Source organism: Pelecanus crispus, chromosome 6, assembly GCF_030463565.1.
Source record: "Pelecanus crispus isolate bPelCri1 chromosome 6, bPelCri1.pri, whole genome shotgun sequence".
Classification (NCBI taxonomy): Eukaryota; Metazoa; Chordata; class Aves; order Pelecaniformes; family Pelecanidae; genus Pelecanus; species Pelecanus crispus.
Genome location: NC_134648.1, coordinates 55228242 through 55253541, shown reverse-complemented (window position 1 = coordinate 55253541; position 25300 = coordinate 55228242). Strand labels below are relative to the sequence as shown.

The 25300-nt window shown below is 41.0% G+C and overlaps 1 protein-coding gene across 6 annotated transcripts in view; it reads left to right on the top strand.

Moving 5' to 3' along the window:
* Positions 1-18359: 18359 nt before the first annotated feature.
* The window catches only part of TTC7B (tetratricopeptide repeat domain 7B), a 146327-nt gene continuing 139386 nt past the window's right edge, over positions 18360-25300 (top strand). For all 6 annotated transcript variants that reach the window (XM_075712050.1, XM_075712048.1, XM_075712047.1 and 3 more), the window contains exon 1: positions 18360-18480. In XM_075712050.1, the coding sequence (XP_075568165.1) occupies positions 18360-18480 (121 nt within the window). The remainder of the gene's footprint in view (positions 18481-25300) is intronic.

Genomic DNA, 25300 nt, shown 5'->3' with positions numbered 1-25300 from the left:
ATGGTCACATGTTAAAATATATTTCAAGAATTAATTATAATTTATATTTTCTTTTTTTATTTACACAATAACTTTAAAATCCTAAGATTTTTTTAAAGATGCAAAAACTCCATTTCAACATTTGTTATTATAGGGTCCATACAAAATGTATACCAAGTTATTTGAATTTTGCATTGTGCAAATATGGCAGTTTAATAGTGACTGTAAAATACTAGAATATATGTTTTTCTTTTTTTGCACTTTATAACATCAAAAGGAGATGTTTTATAATAAAGTGCACTCAGATCTCCCTTCCTACAAGGTGCTGAGCACTGTTTTACTGGGTTGAATGACCTGAAATCCACCTTATTTGGTGGTTGTGGTCATTGTGAAGGAGAATTCTGTACTTTGCAGGAGTGAATCCCTGTATATTACCCACTGTTTTCATTCCTTACTTTAAACTGCAAAGCTCTTTCTATCTTGCTTTTACATTGTATATAACAAATACTAGACTTGGGCACCTTGTGTAGTGTAGATGTTAACAACTTATGCACTGGGAATACTAAAGGGAAATTATATTGAACACTGTGCTTCACAACTTGTTCACTGTGGTGTTCTACAGTGAAGTATTTCCTACTGTGATAGTATAGTATGTACATAACTGTTTGGAATCATAAATGTGACTTACAGAAACATCAGCATAAACTTTTAAATCAGCATATTTTATAAATTTATGGAGAGCTCTTTTATTGCTCTCATATTCTCAATGACTAGGGGTAACTTAAGTGCTAAAGATGACTCCAGTTTTGCAAATGCTTACATGTGTAAATTTTCACTGAAGTCAGAGAGACTCCTTGTGTAAAGTTAGTCATATGTCTAAATTTGTGTGATGGAGGACTAATTGACTAGGGAATTTTGTTAACAGCTTGCTGTATCTTAAAGTAACCTTAATCCAAACCCTATGCAAAAAAGGTTATAGGAATTGTTTATATCAGTTGTTTTATTTATAGAATTATATCAGATATCAGTATTGACAAATACAATACATCCATGTTTACAGGGATTGTGTGTATCAAAACAAGGCTTTGAAGCCCAACATGTTTGTTCTGTGTTTCTTTAATATTAATAATGGCATTCTGAGGTTTTGGAATTGCTCATGTGAAATAGTTTACTACTTTCTTGATGTGAATGTCAACAGTAATTGCAGCATTAATTTCAGGTTGATGTGAATATTGAGATTTGCACTGTTTATGTAGAAGTAGTATATTTAAAGATCAGTATATGTGCTAATAACACAACCAATTTTAAGTGGCCAATGTTAAAATATTGAAAAATAATTGTCAATGTAATATATTCAGGTTTGCTTTCTGAATGCTCTCTTGGAAGTAATCTCAATAGTGAACGTGGCTCATTTGTAAAAAAAATACTTTCCCTCTCCCCAATAAACTTGCTGTAAATACAACAAGCAATCCACCATTAATACTTGTGATGCAGACAGTACAAGTAAATTGGGAGACTGGAGAACAGGTTGCTTGTAAAGTTTGCATTTTGAGGAGTTCTTGGAATTTGTTGTCTTCAGGGTGAGGACAACAAAAAAGCAATTTTCCGTTTATTTCATTTAAAAGAAACTTTGGGATACCAGGTGGATTTTGAATATTGTGACCCAGCTGAAATAACTTCTGGAAGTTAGGAACACAGTACAGTTGTTTCCCTGTTGGGAAATTTAAACTGTTGCTTGACAAACTGATGAAACAAGAAAAAAGAATGCTTGCAGAAGATACTAAATGCTAGAGATAATGGCTGTATTGTCAGAGGTTTTCTTTCACCCAAGTTCTGAGAGACTGTTGTGAGACTAAAATTACTCAAATACATCACTTGTATGAAAGGCAACTTTTGTAGATGAATAAGTGTGTGTCCTCTTTGTGCTCTAAGAGTAGTTATTAAATAAAAATTCAGAAGCAGGGTAATACTTTTTGGTAGGGGTAAGTACATTTAGGTGTCACCTTGCATTTGCTTTGAACCAGTTACCTGGGGAAGCTGAAACGTTTATCACCTCTGACTTTCTGCTGCCTCCAGGTAACAGAGCTATTGAGGATGTGCATTTGACACTAAGCTGTCTGAATTTTTAGGTTAGAATCTTTACATAAACAACTGCTGATGTCCATTTACATTGATAAAACTGAGTTGCAAACTAGGCAGCTCAAGAGCAGGTTCACTTCTTGTTCAGGTGTCCCTGCAGAAGGCTGGTTACTCTTGGCAGAACAATATTGTCTCAGCTTAATCTGTTGCCCAGCCTGGCACTCTAGATCATATAAAGACCATGAGCCAAATTTTTCATATTTATACCACTATTTCAAATCTGAAGTATACAAGCCAATCTTTATTAGGACTGTTAGATACTTTATATTGCCTTGGTAAAGAGGTGTTAGACTGTAAATTATGCTTATACTCAGATTAAGTTTCCTTCACCGTGCTGCTATGTGTCAAGCAACATTGATGTCCAGTAATGATATCTCTCTACTGTCAGAAATGTAATGCAGTCAGCAATATTGTGGGCAGATTTGTTTGAAGAATCAAATTTCTTATCAGTAAAGATTTAAATAACTAGTGTGGTTATTAATCTAATCTTTAAAGTACTTGATATTCTGTAAAGCTATTTCTTTGTAATACTTTTAGAAACACAGCTATTAGTAATTAAGAGGTAATTCTGCTAAAGGATTTAGAGGAGTACAAAGCAAGTAACATGGTTTACTGTTCCTCTGGCTTAGTGAAATTTCTACACTTTCATATAAGGAAAAGCAGCTGAAATATTCATTGTTTCTTAATAGAAGGGTCAGTGCATTTGGCATGTGTATACTGCTTTGAAAAAAAATTTATTAAAATGCTTTATTAAACAGTTTTGGGGGATAACATAAAAATACAGTATTGCATCAGAATGGATTGAGGCTTCAGGTTGGCATTGCTGATGTACATATTTTCTCAGCCCTTTTCCATGGCTACTTTTCTGAACAAGATAATGATAACTGCACAGCCATGTTCCCTAGCACTCATCTAGGAACAGAATTCTTGGCAGAAAATACTGATAGAATGATGATGTATGTTTATTGGTTGTGATGAAGTGTTGCACAAGTGTCTTACTTTTTTAATATATGCATGTATTATGTGCATGTATGTAGATACATGCTGTATTGCATGTCTAGGCCTCAATTGAAAGTAATATGTCTTGTTTAAGAGAACCTGTACTTAAAAACGACTTCTTGACTCGCACAGATTCAGAGGACCAGACAAGGGGGCTACCACAGAAGAGGAAGAAGGTTATGGGAAGTCAGAGATGAGAGGCTTCCGGGAAGATGTTTTCAGGGGTAAATTTCTCCCCTCACTATCTCCATGTGTGTGTCATATTCACTGACACTCAATTGCAAGCTTTCTTGCCAGTTACCTAGCATAAACACATTTCCTAACTCTGCAGGTCTGTGAGTACGAGATGCACATGTGTATCTTTATATGACATTTTGGTCTTCAGTTGGAATTTTTTTGCTACTTGGAGTTCTTTGTTATTTCTCAAGTATTGTTCCAGGTGTTTTTACCAAGTTGGTGGTCTTCATTCTTTTCCCTCATATATGACAGTCTTTCTCAGCACTGGTTTTTACATTGCGAAACATGACATTGCCTTCCTTCAGTCGAGATAGTTGACTGAATATTCTGCATTGAGAGAACAGGAAATAACATGGCTGTTTCTGCTGTAAAGAGATAAAAGTGCTTTGATCTTTGTACCTGTGAGAAACACTTCTCAGTTTGCTCCTTTGACCCACAGGGCACTGGATTCTATAAAAAATAAGAAATGCAGAGCTGTTGGCTAGCTCTCGCCTGCCATCCCGCGTTTTTATATATGACTCATTCAATAGATTCTGGATGTTCAGAACACCTATGTAGAAAAGAAAACTGAGGATGATTCCTGTAGTCTGTACTAGTAAATAAAGTGATGCTTTCGATTACATAGACCAGCTGGAGCAGTTGTGTTTGTTGTGCACAGAAGCAGCAAGAGTGGAGAAATGTAAGACACCTGCAATAACGTAAATCTGAAGAAAACCTGTGTATTTTTACTGCCTTAGTGTTCTTTGTGATGGAAGTCTGCAGCTGCCTGGGAATCAGTGGTAAGTGTTTAGGTAGATGAGATAGTATGGGCTGGTCTGACACCTTACTGTCACCCACAGGGCCATTCCTGATCCTTTCTTCTGGCCACGTGGTCTACCCTTTTCTTGGTTCTGGTGTTTGTATCGTCTCTCAACCAGCAGAGATGGGGAAATGAAAGTGTTCTATTAACTTAGTTAAGGCATTTTGGTTAACACTGGATTAATTGATTTCATAGTTAATCCAACGTAAAAGTAGTAATGAAGCATTGCAAAACCTAATATGCTATAATACTATGATTTTTGAAAACTACTATTTTATTCAGAGGTAGAAAGGATTCCATACTATTCACACACAAAATCACTTTTTAAAATTGGCAGCCAATCTGGCTGTATTCACAAAATTCATGCAGAAGTCTGCTAACTTCCTTTGAAATACCAACAATAAAGCAGAGGAAAACAGAAATCTTCTTTAATTGCTCAGGAACTGCTCAAAAGCCTATCACAGATGAAACTGCAAACTGATAGCAAACTTGCTGCATTTTTCTTAATACAGAGATAATTTACTTATTGCAGCCTTTCAGTACTTAAAGGGGGCCTATAGGAAGGATGGGGACAATCTTTTTAGCAAGGCCTGTTGTGACAGGGCAAGGAATAATGGATTTAAACTAAAGAAGAATAGATTTAGGCGGGATATAAGGAAGACATTTTTTACAGTGAGGGTGGTGAAGCACTGGAACAGGTTGCCCAGAGAGGTAGTGGAGGCCCCATCCCTAGAAACCTCTCAAAGCTGTCCCTGCTCACTGCAGGGGGGGTGGGCTAGGTGACCTCTAAAGGTCCCTTCCAACCCAAAGCATTCTGTGATTCTGCTTTGTCAACAAATGAAGCTTCAAATCTTAAAATTGGCATCTTATTTATGTTCATTTGATTTTCCTTGGGTTTTTGTTGCAGCTTTTTGTTTGGAAATACGTAATTGTCTTGGTATGATTGTGACCCAAAGGTTTCTTTTCGTAAGTAAGAGAAAATCTAAGGATTTAGGCTAAGGCCTTGTGAATAACCAAAAGAAGTCTGCTGGAAAAGGTAATCCATCTTTAGCTAGTTTAGTTCAAAATATACATATATATTAGTGATATTTGCTGCTATAACTACATCTACCCAAGTACATTTTACATCAGTTATGGGTGTGATTTTGTGTGACATTCAGCTATGCTAAAAAAGCTTTCAAGTGTAAACTAGTCTTTGGAATTACAGCAAAGTGAGAAGAAAGGGGGGGAAGTTGTATTTAAAGATGATGCAAAGGGGGAACAATGCTCAAGGTTTGTCTCCAAGTTACGTTGACAGAGGTGACTAGGCACTAGTATTGTCTGAAGGAGCTTACTCATTAAGAGTGGTATGTATCCTTTTTTTCCTTTAAAATCAATAAACAGTGGAGAAGAGAAACTAAATTAATTCACAAAAGCAGCTAGTACCTCAAAGCTTTTCTCAGTTGTCTCCTTAATGAATTCTCATCTTTTAAATATATAGCTCAGCTGTACGTAATAGTTATTCTGCTGAAGCTATGCCTACTTGAGGGAACAGGATCCCACTGTCTGGTGATGCGTTCATTGCACAGTGATTGTACAAATTAGAACTCAAGGTGCTATATCCCTGCTGCTTTAAAGTTCAAGTGTTAATACTATTCTACTTAATATGTGTTGCCATGTCAGTCCATCTGTACGCAGCCTTGGCATGTCACCTAGTTCAATTTTAAAGCTGTCAGATTAAAAGGAAAACTTGAGTTCAACTTCAACAGCAAAGTGAGAACAGGCCTTTAATCTTAACCTACATCTGGATTACAAAATTTTGAAAGCCAATGCCAAGCTTTTATTCCTTGACAGTCTTATCATTAAGACGCTACTGCAGCAAATTTTGATGCTTACAGATATCTTTACTGTACTGATCTTTCACCTGTAGAGAAAGAAACTGGCAAGATTATTTCCTGTCAGAAAAAATGTCTTTTAGCTAGAGTCCCAGCAGAAGAGATCATCTGTAATTTCTACCTTTACCTCTGAAGCTGTAAAGGCAAGAAATGAATTGGTGACAGATTCTGACAGCTGGTTATAAAGGAGCAGGCTGTGTTAATTTGCAGTAAGTGGAACAGGGTGTGCTGTTCCTTGTGTCAGTGTGGGCAGGGAGGGGGAAGAGAGAAAGAAATGGGAAGAAGGGAATGTTGAGCGCTTTGCCTCACTGTAATGTACAGGACATTCTGATTGCACACCATTGCTTTTGAAGAAGCAGTGGTCTCCACATTTAACTTAAAATCTTTAAGGGGAAAAAAGACATTCACCTGTCAGGTTTTTTCTTGGAGGGAAATGGTGCCATCTTCAAATGGTAAAGGCAGCGACATGGACATTGATTTCCTTAACTCACTATACAGCAGTTGTCAACAGATTACAGTAAAGATTTCTTTCTGACAAGTATGCACTTCTCTAAAATTCTTAGTCACATCAACGAACTGCAGAACCTTGTGGCAGAAGTTTACCAAAAAGCAAGATTAATAATTGTAATGATTTATTTTACCCGATAAAGAATCATAGAATGCTTTGGGTTGGAAGGGACCTTTAGAGGTCACCTAGCCCACCCCCCCTGCAGTGAGCAGGGACAGCTTTAACCAGATCAGGGTGCTCTGAGCCCCGTCCAGCCTGACCTTGAATGTTGCCAGGGATGGGGCCTCCACTGCCTCTCTGGGCAACCTGTTCCAGTGCCTCACCACCCTCATTGTAAAAAATTTCTTCCTTATATCCCGCCTAAATCTATTCTTCTTTAGTTTAAATCCATTATTCCTTGCCCTGTCACAACAGGCCTTGCTAAAAAGATTGTCCCCATCCTTCCTATAGGCCCCCTTTAAGTACTGAAAGGCCGCACTAAGGTCTCCTTGCAGCCTTCTCTTCTCCAGGCTGAACAACCCCAGCTCTCTCAGCCTGTCCTCGTAGGAGAGGTGCTCCAGCCCTTGGATCATTTTTGTGGCCCCCTCTGGACCTGCTCCAACAGGTCCATGTCCTTCTTGTGCTGAGGACCCCAGAGCTGGACGCAGTACTCCAGGTGGGGTCTCACCAGAAAATGGATGAGGATAGGGTTCTGATTTTGGATGTGGAAAAGCACTAGGAGAGGATCATTTTGTGAGTGCAGCGGTGGAAGAAATACAAGTAAGCTGTTTTCTGGAAGACTGCTCAGAACTCATCGAATATTTGCAGAACGAGATGTCAGCTGAATGCTCCTGTCTCAAGAGCTGTTAAAGCCTAACCGTGCTGATCTGGAGGATAGTAAGCCCAGCCTGTTGTTGGCCAGTCCTGTCAGAGCCACTGACTTAGGAAAATCTGTTGTTGGGCCTTCTGTCTTAGAGGTACTTCCCCTTATTTGTAAGTCTTGCTAACCACCAGGGAATGGACAGTGTTTGGGAAATCGGGTTCTTTAGGTGTGTTGCGATGATAACTGTAATGAAGGGATTGATCTTCACTCAGCCCGTCTTCTCCAGGCCATGGTGTTCAGAAATAGGAAGAGATCTTTTTGTTGTTGTTGTCTTAAATTGTGTGTTTAACCACTGTGGTGGCTTCAAAGTTAAGACAAAGCAATCTGGAGAAGTACCTCATGTCATTCTTAACAAGTCAAGCTTGGTTTCCCTTAGGAGAGATTCTTGCTGGAGCTGTGCGCAGTGCAGAGCAGCAGGATGGGTATTCCCCTTGGATAGAAAGTGATCTGCAGGTCCATTGTTCCTCCAGCTCTTGAAGCTGTGCTGGGAACTCTTCTCACAGAGCAGAATTAAAAAACATAAGCTGAACATCTGAACGCTAGGCAGATAATACTTGGGTGAAGGCAGTTTTGTAGGTAATAACCAAGGGTGTTTATTGGCTTTGCATTATGCACATCTCTTAGGGCAGTAGGGAGAACTATCTGAACAAGTCTCTAAGAAGACAGACTGATAGTATTTGAGCTATTACTGATCTCCAGCACTGTCAGGAGCTTGCTTTTGGAGAAAAATGTGTGAATATGCCTATGTGTTTAAACCCTATGGTGTAATGCTATCAGTATACCTAAAGAATCCCACATTCTTCTAGGGTACATTTGGGTGAAGTGGGTTATGCAGGTTTTGTTTGTGGCATTTTTTTAATCATTTGGGTTTACTCCTCCTGTTGTACTTGGGTCTGTTCCTTTCCTGAGCTTTGATTTATGTTAACCCTCTTACCTCTGATTTCTCTAGTCTTTCTGCTTGTCCTGAAAGGCAATGCATGGATGTTTTGCCCAAAAAGAACTGTAGAGTCAAATGCCCAATGTATAGAAGGAATGAGAATATGAAGGAAGGCTATGCAACAAATCCTTCCCTTTATCAGGAGTGTAGAAATACCTAACTTAAAACACACTGTCAATGAATAGGTACCTTACTCTTCAGACAACTGTTATATTCAATAAACAGAATGAATGGTGTTAGAAGTACAAAAAGAACAGTTTTAAAAGTTTAAAAAAAAAAAAAAAAAAGATTTTTTTTTTTTGAGAATGGGTGCAACCCAAAAGGTACAAACTCAAATAGCACCTTCAAACTTGGATCTAAACATACTCTGAACAACAGGTGTCAGATTTGGCTGGCTGATTTGCATTTTACACTTTGAAGTAGGGTTAGGTCAGAACCATGCAAGAGAAATCTGCTTTGTCCTACATATGTGAAACTTCAGATTTTCAAGAACCTGTACTTGGACCCAGCAGGAGGACTAAGAGGCTGAAAGCTGGCAGTTATTCCCCAGAAACTTTGCTCATGAATTATCTTTGTGAACTGAAGGTAGATAAAGCCCACAGAACAATAGTCCACATCTGTCCTCAGCCAACTGTAGTCACAGTAACATTATTGCTTTCTACTTCAGTTTTTCTCAAGCAGCTAAAAAAAGCATATCTGTTGTAACCCAGTCTGTGCTGATAGGTAGGATGATCTCTAGGGCAGTGAAGCAGACTGGAAATGACCCGTTCTGTGGTTTCAGACAAATGCTAGTCCTTTTGGAGACTTCTTTGATCATGTTACTGTATTTTAAATAAACTGAGTCTCAGTCCTAATCTTCCCTGGAAAATATCTAGTTGAACTTTTCATAGAAAGGAGCTATGACATAGCGGAGTATGTGAAGAGGAAAAATTTTGATTTCTGGATCATCTCAGAAGACTCAAGCAGAATTTGTCTTTCTGCCAATGAAGATTAAGTGTTAGGCAATAGAGTTCTGAAAGGTTGCGTAGGGTGAGATGAAGTTGCCATGTGTAAAGCCAACTGAATATTGCAAGAATGTAAGAAATGTTCTACCGAGTCAAACCAACGAGACCAGAAATGCATGCAGCACTCAAGATGCAGGTGTGCCATGGTTTACAGAGGGGCAGAATGATGCCTGCTGCTTTGTTCTCAGTAGCCTTCCTGGTGATGCCTGATGTTTTGTAGGCTGCCACTGCACAATGCAGCAAGGATTTTGGGGAATTGTCTGTGATCTCCTATCTGACGTCCTGTATAGAACAGGGTATCAAATGTAAATCAGTCTTCTGTAGAGCAAATAACTTGTGTTTGACCAATTCATGTTACCCGAAAAGCATGCAGCCTTGTTTTGGAGACATCAAGACTTAAAGAATCCACTGCCTCTTTGGTATTTGACCAAATAGTTTATTATCCTGATAGCTTTTAAAAAGATCTAATTTCTTGTGTAAATTTATTTGTTGCAGCTCTCCAGCTTTGTGTTCTTATTTTCTCAATCTATTTGTAAATGCCATTTTCTTTACAAGAAGTTTAATTTCCAAAACATAAAGCCAGTATTTTGTTGGTTCTGCCAATTATTGTGGCAGAGCTGGACTGTGATTGGCCGGGTCTCTTAACTCATAGTTGCTGTGCAGAAATAGCAGCTAGCAATCCTGTTATTGCGTCCACATTTTGCCAGTTCTTGGTGTTTCTGCCCATTTGGAATGCAGGTCTCTTGGAATTTGCCCCAGCTGATCGTAGGAAGTCTCCTTCTCCCCTCTCTGCTGAGGACCCTGCTTTTGGAATGTCCTAATGTAACCTTGTATGCAAATTTCCAGGGTTTTCTCTTAGGGTCACATCAGGCTAGGCAGGCTATACCCTGCCACTGTCTTCTGCCTTCTTTTGGCATGTAGTCACAAGCCCAGTGTCCTCACGGATGCCTCTGGCATTCCATGAGCTATTTAGAGGGATGTGATGAGACTGAAAGGGGCAACCCTTTGTTTTAGGACTGTTGTGTACTAATTCTGGATCTATTGATTTTTAAGACATCTCTCCAGTTATTAATGTCATTGAAAAATCTAATTTAAATGCATGATTTTCATTCTTTCTAAAACAAAACAAAAATAGTTGCTGAACGTGCCTTTCTTTATATCACAAGCATTTTTCTTACCTCTGGATAGTAATGAACTGATGAGGTTGCTAGAATTTTTTCATTATCTTTATCCTCAGCAACTCCTGATCTCCGTGGAGTCCCCTAATTTGTTTCGTTTTTCTTACCCGTTTGTCATAGTACTCACAACATATTCTGTTAATGTTTTGAACTGTAGCCTACAGGTTTAGAAACTTTCAGAAATTATCTGTAGTTTTCGACTCCCTCTGGTGGTCTGACAATGTAGGTGGCAGGTTGTCTGACTGCTAATACCGGCCGTAACAAGGAAAATGTTTGAATGCAGTATGACACTGTAGATGCTTCAGATGTAACCGTAATTGTTTGTCCCAGGTGCATTTAAATAGCAATGGGGAAAATATTGATGTTTATTAAAATACAAATAAATTTTATTACCAATGAGTAGCTAGGAACATTGCCCCCCCCCCCCAAAAAAAAAAAAAAGAAAAAAAAAAGAAAAAGTGAAAATTCAAAGCTTTTCTTCTATGTAACAATTGAATTTATTTAAAGGGATTGAACTTAGGAACTGAAGAAGAGATGCAACTCAACTGCTGCACTCTGCTGTATCAGGAAATTCAATGTGAGAAACACTTGATCTTCATCTTCTGCTAAGTGGTCACAGAAGTGCAGTTTGAAACAGCAATTATGTGAAGACAGTGATTCCTGTGTAGACAGAAACTGATCTGGGAATAAAACCGAAGTATGCTTTTAGCCAATAATATAATGAAATCAAACAATTGTACTACAGAGAGAAGAGCTGCCACTATTGCTTTGCTAGTTAAAGAGACTTTGTTCAGATTTAAGAACAGGTTCATATTTACTAAAATCTAGTTTTCTAATTTCCTAACATGTAACAGTTACCTTATTTTTACCCTTAAGAGATCGTTAAAAATGGTACATGGCTTATTTTCTGTGCTGGATAGACCAAAAGGTACTGAAAAGTAGTGGGCTAATTAGAGTGTAAGAATTTTGCATCTTTCTAAAAATACATCATTATTATTATTATTTTTTAAAATCCAGAATAGACCTATTCTGGACACTTTTTGCATAAATGAGTTAAAAGAATAGGAAAACGTCTTTGCCACCGAGGTTCAATTTGTCTAGGAAGACTTTTTTTTTTTTTTTTTTTTTTAGTTCAAGCAAGAGATTAAACTACAATTTGGATCACATCTAGAATTTAGCTGAACTGCATCTATCAGTTTTGTTATTGTGTGGAGACCCTCTTTACCTGCTGCCCTATGAGTATAACTGGGTGGGACAACAGTTTGAAATACAGCAGGGAAGGGGTTTACTGTGAGTGTAACACAATGGAAGACCCATGATTAGACCTTACCTTGGCTCTTCCCTGAACTTAAAAGCAGCCAAAGCATTTATTTGAAATCCTTAGACCTTTGAACAAGGCTGAAAAGTTTTACACTGGCACAATAAACGTGAGAAACAGCAAGTTATGGTATTTTTCTTCCCATTTTGCTTCCTGTTAGTTACTACATGTTACTATAGGATAGCAACTTTACTGGCAATATAACTTTGTAAAAATATGGTTGTGGAACAAGCAGTAATTCAGGTATAAATACATCTGTTCAGCCTATAAACACCAGTGAAGTGCTTTTTTTAATTCTGGGAGGTGACTTTTTTTCTTGTTGGGTTTTTTTTGGTATGTGTAAAATATATGCATTTGTTATGTGGAAGGTATTTCCAGAAAGAGTATGACAGGTTTAGAATGCAGTATGAAACACTAGGCCAATCTAATATAATTTTAATATATATTGCCTGTTGAGTGATACTCTTTGTTGCCCTTTCATTGGCAATGCCAGTTCCCATTTAGCATGAATGGGCTTGGAAAGGATCTCTTTTGGAATCTGACTTTTTATCTTTTGCAGCAAATTAGTAATTAAAGTTCAGATTCAGCCTATCAATAGCAATGACTGTTAGCACTGTCATTCATTAAAGACTAAGAATGAACATCAGGGGATTTCATACAATAGTGAAAAGTAAGTATTTGCCTGATTGTACAGGCGTACATTCCTTTTTAAGTATCAATTGTACTGCCCATTATTTGACAAGTGCAGTATGAATTTAAACAGTTTGAAAGCAACAAACTACAAAATCAAAAGACCATTGTGAAGGGAAAAAAAAAAAAAAAAAGCTTTCCAGGTTCCTAGGTTTTCATGAATTGTTTTGTGTATGATTTTAACTTTCAAACAGCAATAAGGGCTTAATGGTTTACAAAATAATGTACATTCACAGATGTAACTATTTTATCTTTAAGAAAATAAACTCATCTAAGTACAAAACCTTGAAATGTTGAAATATTTTGATAAAGCATATTTCACTACTTATATGACTGTACTCCTTGCTATGAGGCAGGGGTGGCAGGTATTATAATCTGTGTGCCGTCAGACTGTTGATTTTGTGGATGCTGTTCAGTCTCACTTCCTGTTCAGTTGCATTTTGATACTCCCAAAAAGGAACCAAGTGTCACTGTGAAATTATTTTCTCTAACAATTTTCATATGGTCTGTTCTAAATTTCATAGAGATTACTAGCTTCAGTAGGAATGGAGAACTCTGCAGTTACCTCATTTCACTAACAGTGTTGTGCTAACTGAAAAAAAACTTAGAAGCAAAAATTTTACAGGAATGAGTTGTGCTCTTCACTGTAGAGAAATGACTTCTCACGTTAATGTGCTTTGGCCTGAAAATTTTTGCACTTCACATTTGAGAGAATGGCAGACAGTAGTAGGAGTATGATACTTTAATATACGATAGCTTTAAAATACAAATAATATTTGAACTGCATCTCTGATCACTTGCAATAAAATACATTTAATATCTTAATAGACATTAAAATGTTGATTTGAATTGAAAGAAAAGAAATTGGTAAAATAAGGATTTGTGCGGAGGAAAAGCTTTTTAATATTGACTTTTTAATTCAAATTTACACTTTGTGGACATAAAATAAGGACTTTTGTGCTGTCTTCTGTACATTACATTTCCCTCAAAATCATCATTTTTCTGTGATGTATGCTATAGAAACTCTGACAAAGAAAAGAGTTTTAATAATCAGCACTTGGATTAGCAGATTCAGACAAAATCTACTTGGAGGGAAAAAAAAAACCCCAAACCACTGGTCAGTGTGCCAGACTAAAACCAGAGTAGTAGGTAAACCTGCATATTAAGCACTTTTTCTGTAAATAGTGAAACAGCACTTGCCATTAAGCACTGATAGCCTTTGGCACAAATTGGATGTTAAGCTTTGTCTAGCCTGGTATGGGCCTCCATACCAGTGAGCTGACTTCAGCAAAGCTCTTATGAAAATACTGTTTTAAACTTTTTTCTTTTTTCTTTTTGTAGAATAAAGGAAAGCTAGACCAAAGGTGAGTTTTGGTTCCTCCCCTGCCACCTCAGCAGTGAATAGTAGAATTATAGAATCGTTTAGGTTGGAAAAGACCTTTAAGATCATCCAGTCCAACCATTAACCCACACTACCAAGTCCACACTAAACCAATCAAGGGTAGACTAGACTAAACCATGTCCCGAAGTGCCACATCTACCCGTTTTTTGAACACTTCCAGGGATGGTGACTCCACCACCTCTCTGGGCAGCCTGTTCCAATGCTTGACCACCCTTTCCGTAAAGAAATTTTTCCTCATTTCCAATCTAAACCTCCCCTGGCGCAGCTTGAGCCCATTTCCTCTTATCCTATCACTTGTTACTTGGGAGAAGAGACCAACACCCACCTCACTACAACCTCCTTTCAGGTAGTTGTAGAGAGCGATAAGGTCTCCCCTCAGCCTCCTCTTCTCCAGACTGAACAGTCCCAGTTCCCTCAGCCGCTCCTCATAAGACCTGTGCTCCAGACCCTTCACCAGCTTTGTTGCCCTTCTCTGAACACGCTCCAGCACCTCAATGTCTTTCTTGTATTGAGGGGCCCAAAACTGGACACAGTATTCCAGGTGCGGCCTCACCAGCACCGAGTACAGTGGGACAATCACCTCCCTGCTCCTGCTGGCCACAGCATTCCTGATACAAGCCAGGATGCTGTTGGCCTTCTTGGCCACCTGGGCACACTGCTGGCTCATGTTCAGCCGGCTGTCTACCAACACCCCCAGGTCCTTTTCGGCCAGGCAGCTTTCCAGCCACTCTTCCCCAAGCCTGTAGCGTTGCATGGGGTTGTTGTGACCCAAGTGCAGGACCCGGCACTTGGCCTTGTTGAACCTCATACAGCTGGCCTCGGCCCATCGGTCCAGCCTGTCCAGGTCCCTCTGCAGGGCCATCCTACCCTCCAGCAGATCGACACTCCCACCTAACTTGGTGTCATCTGCAAACACCAGTATTTGCATAAGAAGCCAGAAACTCAGTCTAGAATAAACCCTAGTGATCTTGTAAGTTTGCTTGCAGGTTTGGGGGTTTTTTTGGCTCATGCGAATTACTAGAATTCTATTTGAATGTTACCTTTAAAAATGCAAGTACTTTTTGAATTGCTTTTTCTGATTCCTTGTTATAGAATGTTTAATATCTTAGCAGAGATTAAAATGTTACTTTATTGAAGTCGGTATTCTCCATAACTTTTACATTTTTACCAATTTAAACCCCCATCACTTCTATTTCTCATAGTTCTGTATGGAGTATTAGTGCAGAAAACTTCTTTATCAGGTTTATTTTCAGGCTACCAAAAGTATTAGAGTACCATATTGCAGTGTTCCTGTGTACTGAAAATTCCCGTTTCTTCATACCAAGCCCATGAAACTGCACTGATCAATCCATTTTCTCTCTTACTGCCCTATGTTTGGGGGGATTGGGGTGGGAGAGGTGGCATAAAGCAAAATGGTTGACCAATACATTTTATTTACTTTTCCTGCATTTTAATCTTCCATCATTTTCAGAAACCAGGTATCTCTCTGTATCTTCTAGCTAGCCAGCTACCTTACCTTACAAGCAGACTTCCTAGTTCTAGCAAAGTGTATGTATGCTTCAGTCTGTGCTAACGGTTTACTAGATAGGCCATTTCCAGAAACCCATACTTTGCTTCAGTTTGAAAAAATAAGTGGCAATTGACAAAATAGGAAGGATCAGACATCTTTTCTACATCACTTTTATGCTATTCATTCCAGATTCATTATTGTATATGATTATGGGTCATCTACAATGGAATCTTCTTAGAGCAGTCTTAGGTATATGACAGTTTAATTGATGTTCAAGCAGATTTTCTAGTTGTACCAATGCATTTCAAAATATACTAATTCCTTTTGCATAGATGTCTTGCTTCATAAACAGTAGCTGTTGAGATAATAAGCCTGATGAACTGTTATGTAAATATTTTAATACTATTCTTTTGCTGGTAGCTTTTACTGAAGTGATGTGATCAGTGTTAACAAAATGTGTTAAAATTGTTATGAATAAATATGAATAATCTTCATAAGTAAATTAACTCTTTTCAAAAGTTGAAATTTTAGTTTTCAGTCTTATGCGTAAAAGAACTAGTAGTTATGATATCAGAGATTTCGAATTATCATTCCTTTCCTGCCTCATTTTAATTTAATCATCTTATGTCTCCAGTAAAACACCGTGCTATAATTAGTTTAATGTTCTCTGTATCTCCTGAAACCTCATTTAAGCAAAAAATGCTTTATCACACCTTTCTCCTTCTGCCTTTGTTGCAGTATTAAAATCTTCTTCCTATTCCTGCAGTACTCCGTTGTATTTCTTAAACACTGTTAATGTTCTGCTACTGTTTCTACTTCACTTTTCAAAATCTGAAGTATACTTTGTTTGAAATTGGACTGTAGCCTGAAAGTCCTGTAACACCAACTTGATAAAAAGGCAGATTACAATATCTGAATTTTGTGCTATTATGCTTTCAATAGTGCTGGGAATGAAAAGTAAGTTAGTTGAAACAGTGAGAAAAGCATCTGGTCCTGTCATAGAGTTGCAATATCTGTGATGGTCTCAGGATAGAAGCAAAGGAAGGTTTGTAGGAAGTGGATTTTTATTACACTGAGGATACACATGGACAAGCTTTTAATCACATACGCCTGGGTCTGTTCCTGGTCAATTAATGATTCGATAGCAATTGTTGATTTCCCATCCTTAAAAAGATGCATCCTTTTTCTGATCTTTCAGTTGATGATCAAAACCAAACAAAACTTCAGAAAGCACCTACATGCACACACACACTAACTAGAAAATTGTTTAGAAATTCTGTTATGTGGACGATGACTCTACCCATGCCCATAGGCATGTCATGTTTACATTTAACTGATCTATTTATATAACAGCACAGAAAGGTGACTGGTGATAGTATTATTCCCCAAGAGTTTGAAGATCATAATTCACAGGGTTTGGGGAATAAGATTTGTTGTTTTTAACAGTTATGAAACAATGATTGACTTGTCTCAGGCTGGTAATGGTACGTTTGCCCAAACTTGACTTCTGAGTTTGTGATCCTGACACTTCTGGAGACTAAAATGTGCTCGATCCAAGGGAGTGCAATGCACATAACAGCAGTAATAGCATCCATCCTGTTTTTTGAATCTTCAAACCAGCAGACAGATCGTCATCCTCACAAACTCAACCAAATACTTACTGGCCTCACTGACTCCTCCTTTCTGGGGATAAAGAGTTTTAATTGCACAAGTCTGCACTATAACCCAAGGATGTGGAGCAAGGCATTTAAATTCATATTGTGTCTAATGCAGCAGATTACACTGCATCTCTGCAAAACCTGTTCTTGCTGTCAGTGGGCTGTATCCTTATTTCGGGAAAAGTAAATAGCAATTTGCGAGATTTATCTTCAGTGCAGTTTTGGTCTTTTTGCTACGTTTTCCAGCGAAAAATCAGTCATGGCAGTTCTTTTCCGAGGTGTGTGTAAGTTTGTGGAACTGGTGTGTCATATCTGATGTAGCATTTGACAAAGATACGTGGTGTTTATTGAAGTTGTTTTGGCTGGTATTTTTATTCCGCCCAGATGTTGGAAATGCATTTATTTTCTCAAAACACGTGGCATAATCTACGTACAGTGCAGATCTCTGCTACACCGCTCTACGCTCTGCTGTTTAAGTAGGGAGCAGGGGAGCGGGCCAGGCTCCGGCCCTCCGTGCTATGGGACGAGACGTGTCAGCGACACCAGGCCGCAGACACGCGTGGGGTGAGGCATGTGGAGGGAGAGGACAAAAAGGAGGCGGCTTTTAAATGGATTAAAAACCCTAGAGCGAGTGTGGACGAGTGGTTTCAAGGTGGGGGAAAGAGGCGACCATTAACGGGCAGGAACTAATGTTGTGTTACATTTTGTGGAAGTGGAAAAGCGTAACAGATGGGCGATGGCGCACGCTCATCATTAGCCTGTGGAAGAATGAGGTTAGATGAGTTTTCTTTTTCCTCCCTGTGCAATTGGGCAAATCGTTTAAAGGAGCAGTTCCCGCCGGCCACCGGCAGGCCGGCTGCACCGGCGCTGCTACCAGCGGCACCCTCGGCAGCGCGGCTACCCCGCCCGGCAGCCTGCCGCCCCCGCTCCTTCCCTCTCCCCCTCTCCCCGCCGTCGGGGCCGCCCCCGCCGCCGCGCAGGCCGGGCCGCGCTCCCCGGGCGGGCTCCGGGCGGGCTCCGGGCCGCCCCCGCCCCCGGCCCCGCCCCGCGCCGCCCCGCTCCGCCCGGCAGGTGGCGCCGCTCCCGCCGCTGGGCCGCCAGCGCGGCGCGGGCCGCAGCCCCCGGGTTCCGCCGCTCCAGGCGCCGCCGCCGCCGCCGCCCAGGCGCCCGGTGCCGCCGCCGTCGCCGTCCTTTCCCCGCCTCCTCCTTCCCGGCCGCTCCCGCCGCCCCGGCCCCTTCCCCCGCCGGGGCCCATCGGCCCGGCCATGGCCACCAAGAAGGCGGGCTCGCGGCTGGAGACGGAGATCGAGCGGTGCCGCTCGGAGTGCCAGTGGGAGCGGATCCCCGAGCTCGTCAAGCAGCTCTCGGCCAAGCTCATCGCTAACGGTGCGGGGCCGGGCGGCGCAGGGCGGGAGGCGGCAGGCCGCGGCGGAGGGCCCGCGGGAGGCAGGGGGTGGCCGGCGGGGCTCCCGGCCGCCGGGCCCGGCAGGTGCAGCCGGGCGGGCCGGCGTGAGGGGCCTGCGGGCCGCCCCGCGGTGGGCGGCGGGGGGGGGGGGGGGCCGCTGGCGGGGCGGGGAGCGGGGTCGGGGCGGCCCGGCCGGCGCGGAGCCGGAGCCCCGCGGAGGGCGGCGGGGAAGCGGGCGCCGCGGGAAGCGGCCCCGGGCGGTGAGCTGGGGCGGTCAGCCCCGGCTTGAGCACCCCTCCCAAGTCGGAGGGAGGCCGCGTTTCGCCTGGCCGGCAGCGGGGCCCTGTGGATCCACGTCCTGAAGCGCTGAGCAGTCTGATGGCTTATCGTGGGTGTTGCAGTTTTGCAGACACGCGTGCTGACAGGGTGCGTGAAGCCCTAAATGTCCTTCTGCCGTCCGCGCACAGCCGGAGTCTCTGTAACACAGCGGGTCATGGGAAGGCTTCTGTCCTTTCGCTTGAGAACGTACCTCAGCAATACAGTGCCGCTTCATTTATTTTCTTATAAAAACTATGAACGGTTTGCTCGTTTCTTATATCAGAAACTTTTAAATGTTTAGCTGAAGCAAGTGAAAAGCAGTGCTTCGTTCTGAGGCAGGGAAGTGCCTGATGAAGAAGGGAGACGCAGGGAAGTTCTCTGTAGCGTGGGTGCCTTCATTCTGCATGTGGGAAAAGACATGGGGATAGCGCCTGTCTCTCTGGCCTCACTCGTCTGCCTGAGGTGGATCTGGAGGTATTTTTAGAGAGAAATCGGGTCTGCAGAGACAGAACTTGGGGTGAATTCAGACATGTAAGTTAACACAGAGAGAGGATGAGGCATAAGGTTGGCGTCACTGCAAGCATGTTGCGAAGGCAGTGATGGCTTTGCATGTTTAGGCAGAGAAGAAAACTGCGTGATTCAGGTGTATAGAAATAAAAATAGAAGAGGAAGAGCCTGACTTGAAGTAAAGAGAAGAGAGAGAATTTAAGAATAGATGGATGGGTAGTAGATAACCTTACATGCGTTGGCCTTAAAAACAACTGGGTGATGATCCTGAAACATACTGGTATTATACTAACTGAAAATAAACACAAGTGAAAAGGTGGAAGGTATTATGTTTAGTTTAAAGACATGCTTCATTGAGTTATAGACTACGGACTAGTTAGAGATCAGTTCAAGCAAAGGCAAATGTTTTTTTGGCTGTCTGGTTGACAAGAATGATCCTTCATAGTTTTAAGGTGTCCTAAGCTATTTCAGACGGGTAGGGAGAGCTAGGCAGGTGTTATTGACAGTTTGACTTAAACTTGTCTGACCTGGGTACTTTTTACCTAACTGAAGCATATCAGAGAAGATTATGCAGACTGCATAACTTTGCACTTCAGTAATTTTCCTATTATGGTATCTTCTAGATTCTGTACCAGTCAAAATACAAATTATTGGAGCATTTCCTGATCTTTAAAACATGGGAAAGTATCGTATGTAGATTTTGTCTCTTTCTGACAGCACAGGAATGATTAAATCAACATCCACGGCTTCCACGTTCTAGCTAGCTCAGACCATCTACAGTCAGTAAGCTAAGTGATCATAAGGGACTGTCCTTTTATAGTGGAGTAAAACAGGAAGAGAGTAATTTAATGAAATATATGCCCCTGCTGTTCAGAGTGTCTGAAACTGTAAGTTTGTGCTCTAGATCCTGGTGTACCTAACAGGTTGCAGGCCAGGGTTATGAACTAGTGAGACTATGAAGGAGAGGCAGTGCCTCTGTTCCACCTGTGGAGACAGGTGTGAACCGAAAGGTGCTCTGATGCATATCCCTGCTCTTAGTTATTCTGAGGCAATTAATTTAAGCAAAAGTACTTGGAATTTCACTGCTTCCTTCTGTAGTAATGCTCAGTTTTACAAATCAGCTAGGGAATGGATAACAAAAGATTGTTTTTTTGGCTGAATGTGGAACAATATGTCATAGGAATGATTTAAGAGCATAAGAGAAGGAAAAAGAGGGGAGAGGATCTTTGTTCTGTCCATATATTGGTGTGTAGGGAATTGGCTCTGGCTTTTGAATGCTGGAGCATTTTAATTGAGGTTATCAGCATTGCTAGGAATAGGGTTTATTGCTCTTTGAACACAGATGGGAAGGGATCCTTTGGGGAGGCCCTCTTGTAATCTCTTCAATCTTGCACTATTGCAAAATAATACACTGTTACTTTACCAGGACTTAATTACACCTCCTGTTTGGAAATGGGGATTAGAGAACTTGACAGAAATTTTAATAGGCCGGATTATTGTTTGGGCTGTTTTGCATTGATATATTATTTCCTTTTATCAAGTTCCCATTCCTTGAAGCCTGCAACCCAAATTAGGTGAACGAAGAAATAGCAATAACAGCTCCTAGGATGAAGGTCTGTGTGGATGTATAAGGCAATAATATATACTTCCGGAGGAGCGCAGCACAGTGCAGTATTTTGAGTGGACTTAATTACTGTAGTGTTTATTCTGTTTTGTTCTGCTGATGGATCCTATCTACTCCCTCACAAAATTAGGAGTCTGTATAAAACCTGACAGTGGATCAAATATAAATGGCAGTTTATGAAGGATTTTGGATGCACAAAAATGGCACTTCCTAGAACCAATTGCTGTATCTGATGGATTGTATTTGAAAGGCTTTGTGAGCTTACTGAGCTTTAAGATAAAGAAGGAAGAGAAATGTTAATGGATTGGTCACTGCCTTTGCTATTCTGTAAGTAATAGTCACAATTTGGATCATGGAAAATGTGTGCTCTGTGTCACGCCTGTGACTTGCGTTGTTTTTCACAAAGGATGAATAGATGAAGAAGGGTCTTTAACCTAACTTAGAATTGTGAGGCATTTATCCAGTCTGTATTACATTTCTCTCCTTCAGAAGCAGGACTCGGCAGCAGTAATAAGATTCATGCCATGTAACACAAATCTCTGTTTGAGCTCTTGCTTCATCAGCACTCTGTAAAAGATTGGGTCAAACTGTTACATGCTGGTGTGGGGGGTTAGCGTTGGCTAACAGGAAATTGCCCTCCCAGCTGCTCAGTCTCTCCCCTTCCTTAGTGGGGCAGGGGCAGAAAATAGGATGAGAAGACTTGTAGTTTGAGATAAAGACAGGGAGATCACTTACGAATTACTGGCGCAGGCAAAACAGGCTCGACTTGGGGAAAATTATTTTAACTTGTTGCCAGTTAAAATAGATTCAGATAAGTAAGAAACAGGAAGACAGACCTGAAAGCAACATTTTTCCTCCCCTCTTTCCCAGGCTCAACTTCACTCCCGCGCCCCAGACTGCTGTGTCCCTCCCTGCGTGGCCTGCGGGGCAGAGGGGTTACAGCCTGTGTGAGGTGGTTTCTTTCTGCTGCTCCTTCCTTCTCGCGTTATTCCTCTGCTCTGGCGTGGGCTCCCCGCTGGCTGCAGTCCTTCAGGAGAAAAATCTTGCTCTGGCACAGGCTCTCCGTGTGCCGCAGTTCCTTCAGGGCATGTCCACCTGCCCCAGCTTGGGTCCTTCCCAGGCTGCAGTGGTGGGTATCTGCTCGGGCACCTGGAGCGGCTCCTCCCCCTCCTTCTCTGACCTTGGTGTTCCCTCTGCGCTGTTTCTCACTCCTTTTGTTTCCTCCTCCTCTCTGTGGCATTTTCTGCCCTTTCTAAAATATGCTTTCCCAGAGGTGCTGCCGGCTTTGCTGAGGGGCTCAGCTGTGTCTTGCTGTGGGTCTGTTGGAGCCAGCTGGGCCTGGTACAGGGCAGCCCCCGGCCTCTTCCCACAGGGGCCACCCCTGCGGCCCTCCAGCTGCCAGCACTTTGCTGTTTACAGCCAGTACAGCAGGATTTACAAAGACTGTAGCAGCTGGCTTAGAAATCATGGTGCTACTTGGAGGTTTGTGAAGACGTGGTCCTCACCTATTCTGTAGGCTGTGTGGTTGCAAGAAAAATGCTGTCCTCAAGTGTTCACATCCTGACTATCTCTTCTCGAGTGGAACTGCGACAAACCCCAAGTTGTTAGAAATAAAATCTTAAAGCGGTTTTCACTAATGAAATTTTGTGAGTGTTCCCAACTGGTTTAACTAGCTGAAAAAGGTTCCTTCTAAGAAAATGATCTGAAGAAATTTTGATGCTGTTTGTTGAATTTTGTCTAACATTGCAAATGAACAGCATGGTGGTGAAGCACGGTCATGAAACATGGCAAGACCTCCAAGTACAGAACTACTTGTTCACAGATTATTGGAAGAGGTAAAATAGTCAATGTTGAATATCCGAAATTAATGAGAATGTATTTTAAAGTGCACCCAGAATTGGGAAGCGTTGGTCATAGGATTCTTTTCTATTTTAAGCCAGTCTGAATGGGCTACTTTATTTAATAAAGGCCTTAATCTGTAGGAGAACCAAGTACAACTTTGTATCGCAAAACTTGGTTGGTATCAAAAACACAGTTGTGTGAATGAAATGCAACATGCCATAAAAGGGAGATTTTCTCTAAGACCACAGTTTAGTGTAGCAGTCCCCAAAATAAGTAGTGATGACCACAACACTTTGATGTTAGTGATCTCATATATTTGAAATTCCCTTTTTTTTTTATTAAAAGCTTTTATTTTTTAAGAGATTTGTAAAGTTGCTTTGCTCTTCTCAAATATTGGAAAGTAAGACTTATGAAATACCAGTGGTGATTCTTTTTCAGTAAGTTTATCATAACATGTTGGTCTTACGGATGACTCATGTATTTTATTGAAGTGTTCAGGTTTATGAGGATTGTGTTTGAAACCTCTCTGCAACAGTTTTAATGAGAATATTGTGTCATTCATAGCTTTGAGAATTGGGATTCTCAGGGTGCCTGGAATTTTGTGGTGTTTGAATGATAATTTTGGAAGCTAGCAATCACATTTCAGAGCTGATTGCAAATCTGTCATGAATTTTTGATGAAACAGTAGCATCTCAAAGGAAGCAGCTACAATGGACTTCAGGCTGTGTCCGCTCAGAGCGTTCTCAGAACATCAGTGCTCTAGTGCTTTCTTTCCTTCCTTTGGAAACACAGTGAGGAAACCTTAGGTCAGTTCAGTGGCAAGCTGAATGGATAAAATAAGGGATCTATGAATTTCCACGGATATTTCCGGCCATTCATTGTTGCTGCAGTCAGAACGTGACCTTGCTCAAGTTCAGTGAGATGTATGGCTCTGTCTGGAACAGCACTGAGGAGGTGAATTTTTATAGTTGAAGTGAGGCAGAATGATGTAGTTCTGCAGAAACCTTAGCCAGTGTGAAATATTGCATTACTGTGGGGAGAGAATGCATGGCCCGGAAGTTCATGGATCTATATGCTACCGAGAGCATTGTGACATTGCCATGAAAATAGAACATTACCTACAGGTATCAAGTTTGCTGATGGAAATACACCAGCCTTTTAACACACTGCTTTCTTACTACCATTACTATCTCATTTCTGTTTTGTTTTGTTTTATGTGTGATCTTTGCTCTGACTACCTTTCCTCTCAACACCTTGTTTCTATAGTTTGTTATTATATCTTTCCTCATGTTTAGCCTTACAGAATAATGGAGCAGAGAGGAGTTAGGAGCAGAGTAGCAAAACAAAAGGATCAGGAAATGTTTTACATATCTATTTTTAGTTTGTCACTTTCTATGCTGCTTCTTTATCTGGATATAAGCAGGATGTAAAAACAGAAACATCTTAGCAGTTTTCATTTGTTTTGCTCCCTTGTGAAATACGAGACCTCAGATGTACAGTTAAAGCTTATCCTCAGAGTAAACCAGGGATTTCTAAACCTCTTAGGACTCATGTCCTACTTCGAAAGTGTTTATCAAATTTGTTTGTTTTTTATACACACAGCTTGTGATGCAATTTATATATGCAAAGCTTTCTGGAGAGATCTACATCTCTACCAGAAAAGTTTGCGACCATGATGTGACATGACTTTTTGCATTTCCACAAAAGTGGAAATGGAATGCTCTCTTAGTTTTTTGTTTTCCTTCTGTTGCCTTCACTCTGACGTTTACAGAACAAGTGTACTAAGGACACGCTTTTTTCTGAATGAAGACCAAAGATGGTGACAGTACTGAGATGTGTTGTCTTATTTTTGACTGACAGCATTGTTTCTGCAGATAGCCAGGGGTGTTACAACAGTGTAAATGATAATGTAGATCCAACAGCTTGTATTCCAAATGACTTGTCATCTGGAAGAGAAAATGCTAACGTAGTCAGTATGATTTCACAAGTAACCAAGCTGGTCTAACACCTTGCTGCTATTGCGTGGAGGAGCTCTTTCTTCCTACCTTTATTCAAGCTGCTCCTTCTCTATGCAGTTTCTCCTGGTTACATGTTCCTGGCCTCTCCCTTGTGCTGATGAACACCAGAGGTGGGACTCACGGTGCTGGGCCAGCAGCAAACTGTATACTGATCTTTCTGGGGTTAGTTTCTGCTGGCTTACTAAGCTGATATGCCACAGGGGTCTGAAGAGTAGTATAACAGCTGGTGGAAAATGAACAGTGGCAGCAGCCAGTGAAGGGCAAAGGCAAGGGGAACTTTCTTCTCCCAGTGTGAGGAAGCATGTAATTGGTCTGAGTGGAATGAACTAAGTCCTTCTGGGTATTTGGAGCTTACAGCTGCTTACATTTATAAGAATACTTCCATATAGTATGAATGTAATTATTTTAGAAGTTAGATGTGTCACATATTAATGTTGGGTTGGTTGCACTCTGTTGCTTTGCTTAAAATCACAGAATCATAGAACCGTTTAG